We start from the raw sequence: 7,799 nt of genomic DNA on the forward strand, positions 1-7,799 counted from the left end.
ATTCCAGTCTGGGCGACAGAGTAAGACTCCAACTCCAAAAAAAAAAAAAAAAGAAATAACCTTCCTCATGAATACTGTGAGGCAAATGTCAGGATTTAAATATTACCCGGGCCGGCAAAGTTACAGGTAAAATATTAATGACCAGGGAAGTGAAAACACCCGGGGCTCCTCCTGCATCTGCCACAGACAGAGTTGCATGCAGGGGGAGGAGGACTCGGGGCATACAGGACGCTCGGGACACGGCTGCTGGGCCCTGGGGCTCAGGGGCGTCTACTTCTTATCCATGGAGACCTGTCATTAGGACAAGGGTGACCAAGCCTGTGGGGGCTAGCGTGTGCTAACCGGTTGTGGTGAATTCATCAGCAAAGCGCTGATGCAACAGGGTCTTTTTTTTTTTTTTTTTGAGTTGGAGTCTCACTCTGTCACCCAGACTGGAGTGCAATGGCCGCTCCCGGCCACTGCAGCCATGACCTGCCGGGCTCCAGCGATCCTTCCGCCTCAGCCTTCCGAGTAGCCGGAATTACAGGCATGTGCTACCACGCCTGACTGATTTTTTTATTTATTGTAGAGATGAGGTCTCGCTGCCCAGGCGGGTCTCAAACCCGCGGGCTCAGGCAATCCACTCACCTCAGCCTTCCGAGTAGCCGGAATTACAGGCATGTGCTACCACGTCCGACTGATTTTTTGATTTATTGTAGAGATGAGGTCTCGTTGCCCAGGTGGGTCTCAAACCCGCGGGCTCAGGCAATCCACTCACCTCAGCCTCCCAAAGGCGCGGGATTACAGGCTGAGCCACCGAGCCCGGCTTCACCTTTCTTTTTTGAAATGGGATCTCGCTCTGTTGCCCAGGCTGCAGTGCAGTGGCACTATCATGGCTCACCGCAGCCTCCAACTCCTGGGCTCAGGTGATCCTCCCACCTCAGCTTCCCAAGCAGCTGGGACTACAGGCACGCACCATCACACCCAGCTAGTTTTTTGAATTTGTGTAGAGATGAGGTCTCGCTCTGTTGCCCAGGATGGTCTTAAACTCCTGGGCTCAAGCAATCCTCCTAAAGGGCTGGGATTACAGGCATAAACCACCACGCTCGGCCACGACACCTCCCTTCTAACTGGTCTCCTTCTCTGCTCTACAGGGTCCCAACTGCCATCCAACCCATCCAACCACAGAAAGAAGAGTTCACAGGACTACAGGGCGGCAGCGCCCACCCTCGGAGGCCACGGGAGGCATCTCTGAGTACGGTGACCACGAGTCAGAGAGGGCGCCAGGAGACAGGTGGCCGGCAGCCCCAAGGGATCAAGCAAGATTGTCCTCCTGCCACTGGGCCCAGAGGAAAGGCTGGCGGGAAACCCACCATCGCACACACCCATCACAGGCTCTGTACCTGCACTTAGGAATCTGCCCCAGCTCCCGCCCAGACAGATATGTAGTTCCACCTTCGTCACGAGAATTAAACTCTTGCATCTGTGGAAGCCTCACACTGACCCTGGGTCCTGCATTTTGAGCTTCTCTGGTGGTTTGAGATCTTACAACGATGGCTCACGCCTCGCCTGTCATCCCAGCACTTTGGGAAGCCGAGGCAAGAGGACTGCCTGAGCCCACAGGTTTGAGACCAGCCAGAAACTTCGTGAGACCACGTCTCTACAATAAATCAAAAAATTAGCCGGGTGTAGTGACACATGCCTGTAGTTCCAGCTACTTGGGAGGCTGAGGTGGAAGGATCACCTGAGCCCAGCAGGACTCCAACTCAAAAAAAAAAAAAAAAAAAATCCACAACTATGGTAATAAGATAAGCGCACACATGATGTCCACGGTGACTCCCGCTGTGCTGCCTCCTGGAAACCCACCAAGGGCAGGTGTCAGGCGCTCACACCGGTGAAAACCAAGAGGCAACTGTGTGGCACGCTTGTATGCTGGTGAGCGTGACAATGGTCACCACTTCACCGTGTGTGTACAGCAAGGCTTACACTGCACACCTTATGTTGTTTCTAAAAAGAATTTTTTTAATAAATAAATTAAGCTGGGCTTGGTGATTCAGCCTGTAATCCCAGCGCTTTGGGAGGCTGAAGTGAATGGATTGCCTGAGCCCGCGGGTTTGAGACCCGCCTGGGCAACTTGGCGAGACCTCATCTCTACAATAAATCTAAAATCAGCCGGGTGTGGTAGCATGTGCCTGTAATTCCAGCTACTCCAAAGGCTGAGATGGAAGGATCGCCGGAGCCCAGCAGGTCGAGGCTGCAGTGGCCGGGAGCGGCCACTGCACTCCAGTCTGGGTGACGAGTAAGACTCCAACTCAAATAATTAATTAATTAATTAATTAATTAAAAATATAAATAAATTTGTAAGAGGAAAGGAAGAAGATCACAGGCCTTCTCCTGCTGCCCCAACTGTTCAGACGCTCTGGGCCCCGGGGCGGCCCCTCCTGCCCCACGGAGGCATCCAGGGTCTTTGCTGGCCCCTCCCTCCTTGACCACGTCACCTTCTGCTCCAGCGCCTGCCACGCCCACCCCAAGAGGGGAAGTCCACCCAGGGGCCTTCCTGGCAACACCAGCCTGGCCTGCCTTTGTCCTGGGTGCCGCGGTACCTACCCTATCCTGTCCACCAGGTCCCAGAGCACGTTGGGCGTGGGCACCAGCGGGGAGCCGTCGTACAGCACCACGGCCGCGCCCGTGGCCAGGGCGGACACCATCCAGTTCCACATCATCCAGCCAGCCTGCGACGACAGGGGAGGTGGGGATTCAGCAGGGTTGAGTGGCCCCTCAGCTCCACCCCTCGGCTTCTGTGTCCCCAGAAAGCCACCTAAAACAGAGCACGGTGGGCACTAGCCACTGTCCCACGCACACGACGCTGTGGCCCAGCAACTCCGTGTCTCAGAGCTGATGGTTCAGGCAGATTCACACACGTGAATGTTTGCTGCGGCCCCACTGGTGATGAGAGACAGCGATGTAGGCACCGCTGACACAAGCCCACATGTGGTGCACACACCAGAGATCACGATGCATGTGACTAGCCAACCCTGTAAAGCACCAGAGTCGCCCCGGCACCCGGCAGCAGTCAGCACTGTGCAACCAGGAGGGGTGAGGGCTGGGGACACTCGAAACCACAGGCCCAGGGCTGGGGGCACTAGAAACCACTGCCACCCAAGTTATCATCAAGCTTGCTCCATGGACACATCTAGCCGCCCAATCTTTCCTGGGCAGGATCCTTCAGGAAAAGTGACACACCTTTGAGAGAAACGCGGCAGAGCTCCAAGTTCTTCTGCATGTATTCCCTCGGGTCAAAGCCCTGTCGCTGTCAAGGGCCTGACAGGGGAGGCAGGTGAGCCCTGCAGTACTGGCTGGGACTTTCTGCAACTCAGGAAGGACACTGTCCTGATGCTGCACATGGGTGTCCCGCCTGGAGGTGTCCGGGCAAGGACACAGTTCGTTAGCCCGTGGGTGGTGGCCATAGCACCAGTGTTCCACAGCTGAGAACTGGTGGGAGCAGACAAGTCCCCTAGCTCAGGAACCCAGAGTCTTTGGCCCAAGCCTCCAATCCATGCTGGACACAGAGTGGGAAGTGGCCTGTCCGTGGTCAGGCCTGAAGAGAACACCCTGGGTCCCTCTCACGTGTATGTGTGGCCCTGGGGGTCTGTCCCCTCCCTCTGTGTGTGGCCCTGGGGGTCTGTCCCCTCCCGTGTCAGTGTGTGGCCCTGGGGCCTGTCACCAGGGCACAGCCAGGGCCCTGGGCTCAGGCCACAGGTCAGGGTTGGGCCTCCCCGTCTCATTTCCTCTATGACTCGGCCCAGCAGCACCATCTGGGAAGCAGAGCTGGATCCTGGGTCCCCTCGGCTCTGCACTCTCCTCCGTGGGGGTGAAACACGCCTCCTTTAGATTATCCTCCCCCAAGCTTGAACTCGAGCTCTGGTTTAATGATGCAGGCTCCATGCCGCTCCCAGGAGGTGTGGGGATGGCAGGGGTGTGCCCTTCCTCAGAGTCTCAGCACCGAGGGGGCCCGACGTGGAATGAGGGGGAGGCGAGCGGGTGTCGGTGCGGTGCGGGCCTCACCGTGGTGTAGTACAGGAGGACGTCGCTGCTGGTCATGTCCCCGTGAAGCATGTGCTCTTTCAGGTGCTGGATGAGGGTGCCCTGTGGGGAGAGGTGTGGTGAGGTGGCGCTCCGCAAGCACCCAGGACAGAGGCAAAGGTGCCGCTCAGATGCTCGCCAGGAGAAGCCCAAGCAGATCCCCTCCTTCTTCCCCGGTGGAAGCAGACTGTGGAGCCCCGGACTTGAAGAACCGTAAGTCGCATCACCCTACCACCTGATGTCCCAGTGGGGCTCACAGCCCGGAGGAGAAACTCCCAATGCACGCCTGCCTGCCCACAAGTCATTGAGGGCACTAGGGAGACCTGCCGCCTCTGGGCAGATCACTCCAGCCTGGGCAACAAGAGTGAGACCCTGACTCAAAAATCACAACAGCCAGTCGGGCTCCGTGGCTCAGCCTGTAATCCTGTGCCTTGGGAGGCCGAGGTAAGTGGATTGCCTGAGCCTGCGGGCTCAAGACCCGCCTGGGCAACTTGGCAAGACCTCATCTCTACAATAAATCAAAAATTAGCCAGGCATGGTAGCGCATGCCTGTAATTCCAGCTACTTAGAAGGCTGAGGCAGAAGGATCGCCGGAGCCCAGCAGGTCGAGGCTGCGGTGGCCGGGAGCGGCCACTGCACTCCAGTCTGGGTGACAGAATGAGACTCCAACTCAAAAAAATTTTTAAAATTTAAAAAATAAAAATTACGGGGAAAACTCCTGATGTGAATTAGTAAGACTAACACAGAGACACCCCGAGAGGGTAGCGAAGCCTCGTGTGTCCTGTGCTGTCTGTGAGAACGAGGAAGAGGAGCCTGCTGGCCAGTGTGGCACACAGATCGGCGGTGCTGACAGCGGACCGTGTGGGCCGAGATGCAGATTTAAATTAAATGTGGGTTTTAAGTAAAAAAGAAAACGGGAGGTGGATTTGCCCCAGGTTCCTAGAACCGGGGAGTTCCTGGTGCCCTAAATGGATTCCTCATGGAAGGGTTTAGTTTGTGGAAAGAGTTCCTGAAAAGTTGGTCACTCCCCAACTACTGCATACCCACTGGGTGCGAGAACAGAGTGTGTGATGGAACTTTCTATGGAAGCCTGTGAGTGCCGGGGTAGGGCGTCTCTTGACCCTCACAGTGGAGTCCCGTGGAAGTCCACCCTGCAGGCTCAGCAATCCATTCACCTCAGCCTCCCAAAGCATGGGACTACAGGCTGAGCCACCAAGACTGGCTATTCCCCATAATTTTTAAATGGCTGGCTTTTCTTTTTGAGTTGGAGTCTCACTCTGTCGCCCAGGTTAGAGTACAGTGGCATGCTCATGGTCACTGGAACCTCGACCTGCTGGGCTTAGGCAATCCTTCCTCCTCAGCCTTCCAAGTAGCTGGAATTACAGACGCACGCCTGGCTAATTTTTTGATTTATCTTCCAAGTAGCTGGAGCTACAGACGCACGCCACCACGCCTGGCTAGTTTTTGATTGATTGTAGAGATGAGGTCTCGCCAAGTTGCCCAGGCGGGTCTCGAACCCACGGGCTCAGGCAATCCACTCACCTCAGCCTCCCAAAGGCGCGGGATTACAGGCTGAGCCACCAAGCCCGGCTTGTGATTTATTGTAGAGATGAGGTCTCACCAAATTGCCCAGGCTAGTCTTGAACCCACAGGTTCAGGCAATCCTCTCACCTCGGCCTCCCAAAGTTCTAGGATTACAGGCTGAGCCACCGCACCCGGCCTAATTTTTAAATGTTTATGGCAGAGTCTGAATGCTTTCCCTGAGGATAAGAAAGCGTGAACAGCATGGCTTCGTGGGTCTCCAGCAAGAGAGTCGTTTAATTTGAAAAAGGGGAGAGGAAGCTTCTTCTGAGACCTCTCATGGACTTAGAAGACACAAAGCAACAAACCCATCACACAACCCTGCCCCAACACACCAGGAGGATGATAGCTGCCCGATGGCTCTGGCCTGTCCACTTCTTGGAAACAAACAAGGTGCTTCGTCACTTCTCTGGAGATGCAAGGACCCAGTGATGACAGAATAAATAGAATTTTTCCTGATTTTTCCACACTCTAAATATACCAGGTGCAATCATTTTATGAGCAAACTACATTATATCTAATACACTTTTATGTTGCTCTCTAAAAAAATGACATACACTATACAAAAGCACTAAAAATACAAGTACAGCTATACATTTCAATTTTTCCCAAAATGTCTTGTTTGGCCACACCCCCCCCACCCTTGTCTGCGAGATTTCTAAAAATGCTCATCCCAACGGCCTGTTACCGAAGCTGTGGCCGGTGGACCACGGCTGCCCTCCGCAGGAAACATGCAATTCCAGCAACACCATGGACTCAGACATGCCCGACCTGATTTAATAAGATAGGATGGCTTCAGTGAAAGGACAGCTCACCGCCTACCAAGGGGCAGCTCAACTCGACCAGTGTTACTTCCAGAAATAAATTCCCAGTGTCACTTCCCACCCCCGGGTTTTCTGAGCAGTCGCCCACTGTGCGCTAAGAGGTCCATGCCGTGTCTGCGGTTCTATTTCCCTGCTGCATTCAGACTTCTAGGGACTCCAAATCCCGGTGATATTGATACCATGTGAATGCTGTCCACATTCTGATGACAATGCCCCATAAAAAGCCATAGAGGGCTTTACAGTGACTCCAGTGCAAATGTCTCCTCTCCATGGAAGGGACTCACACTGCGTCTAGGTACAGACAGCACCTGTAAACTCTAAGTGAGTAAGAATGAGACATGATGTCTATTTCATTTTCAAATATCAAGCACAGGTTTCTCCACTTGAATAATTCTCTCCTTCTGAGTTAAGGAAGAAACAGGGGTGATTGCAAGCCTTGACCAAGACACTGGATTTTCCCCTCCCTCCACACCAAGCCAACTGAGGGAGAAACTGAGAAACCAGGGACGGAGAGAGCGGAAGAACTGCTGGGCAGGATAGCCCAGAGAGGAGAGAGTGGGCAGCCTCAAGGCTCCTGGCTCCCACAGACCGGCCCAGGAGAGTCCGAGTCCAAGGGGAGACCTCAATCCCCATCAGAGAGAAGCTTTTGCCCCAAGCCCAGGAGCAGAGGAGGAGTTGAGAAATAAGACATGGTGGCAAGCCAGGCTCGGTGGCTCAGCCTGTAATCCCGCGCTTTGGGAGGCTGAGGTGAGTGGACTGCCTGAGTCCACGGGTTCAAGACCCACCTGGGCAACTTGGCGAGACCTCATCTCTACAATAAATCAAAAAAATTAGCCGGGTGTGGTAGCGCGTGCCTGTAATTCCGGCTACTTGGAAGGCTGAGGCGGAAGGATCACTGGAGCCCAGCGGGTAAAGGCTGCAGTGGCCGGGAGCGGCCGCTGCACTCCAGTCTGGGTGACAGAGTGAGACTCCAACTCAGAAAAAAAAAAAGACATGGTGGCAGTTATCAGAAAAGTACCAGAATCACCCAGGAACTTTACTTCTGAAGTATGACCTAGTGAAATCGCAAAAATGAAATAAATTGATATTGACAAAAATGAAATAAACTGACAAACCGTCCCCTCAATATACGGCACTGAGGAGGGGATGGCATCCCTTCTGTGGTATTCCTGCCCAGCTGCAGACCTGGATCTAACCAGAGGCAACATCGGGAAACAGCGGACAGACCCAGCAACAGGCATTCTGCAAACAACAGTCAGGACTTTTCAAGAATGTCACATTAGCCGGGCTCGGTGGCTCAGCCTGTAATCCCGTGCCTTTGGGAGGCTGAGG

At 54.4% G+C, this 7,799-nt stretch overlaps 1 protein-coding gene across 3 annotated transcripts in view; it reads right to left on the reverse strand.

Annotated features, from left to right (window-relative positions):
- The window catches only part of AACS (acetoacetyl-CoA synthetase), a 62,796-nt gene that overhangs the window by 23,712 nt on the left and 31,285 nt on the right, over positions 1-7,799 (reverse strand). For all 3 annotated transcript variants that reach the window (XM_021708168.1, XM_021708169.1, XM_021708167.1), the window contains exons 8-9: positions 4,045-4,125; positions 2,587-2,711 (exon numbers count right to left, since the gene is read on the reverse strand). In XM_021708168.1, coding sequence (XP_021563843.1) covers positions 2,587-2,711; positions 4,045-4,125 — 206 coding nt within the window. The remainder of the gene's footprint in view (positions 1-2,586; positions 2,712-4,044; positions 4,126-7,799) is intronic.

This window comes from Carlito syrichta, unplaced genomic scaffold (genome assembly GCF_000164805.1).
Source record: "Carlito syrichta isolate Samal-C Ts95f unplaced genomic scaffold, Tarsius_syrichta-2.0.1 Scaffold131698, whole genome shotgun sequence".
In the NCBI taxonomy this organism is placed as follows: domain Eukaryota; kingdom Metazoa; phylum Chordata; class Mammalia; order Primates; family Tarsiidae; genus Carlito; species Carlito syrichta.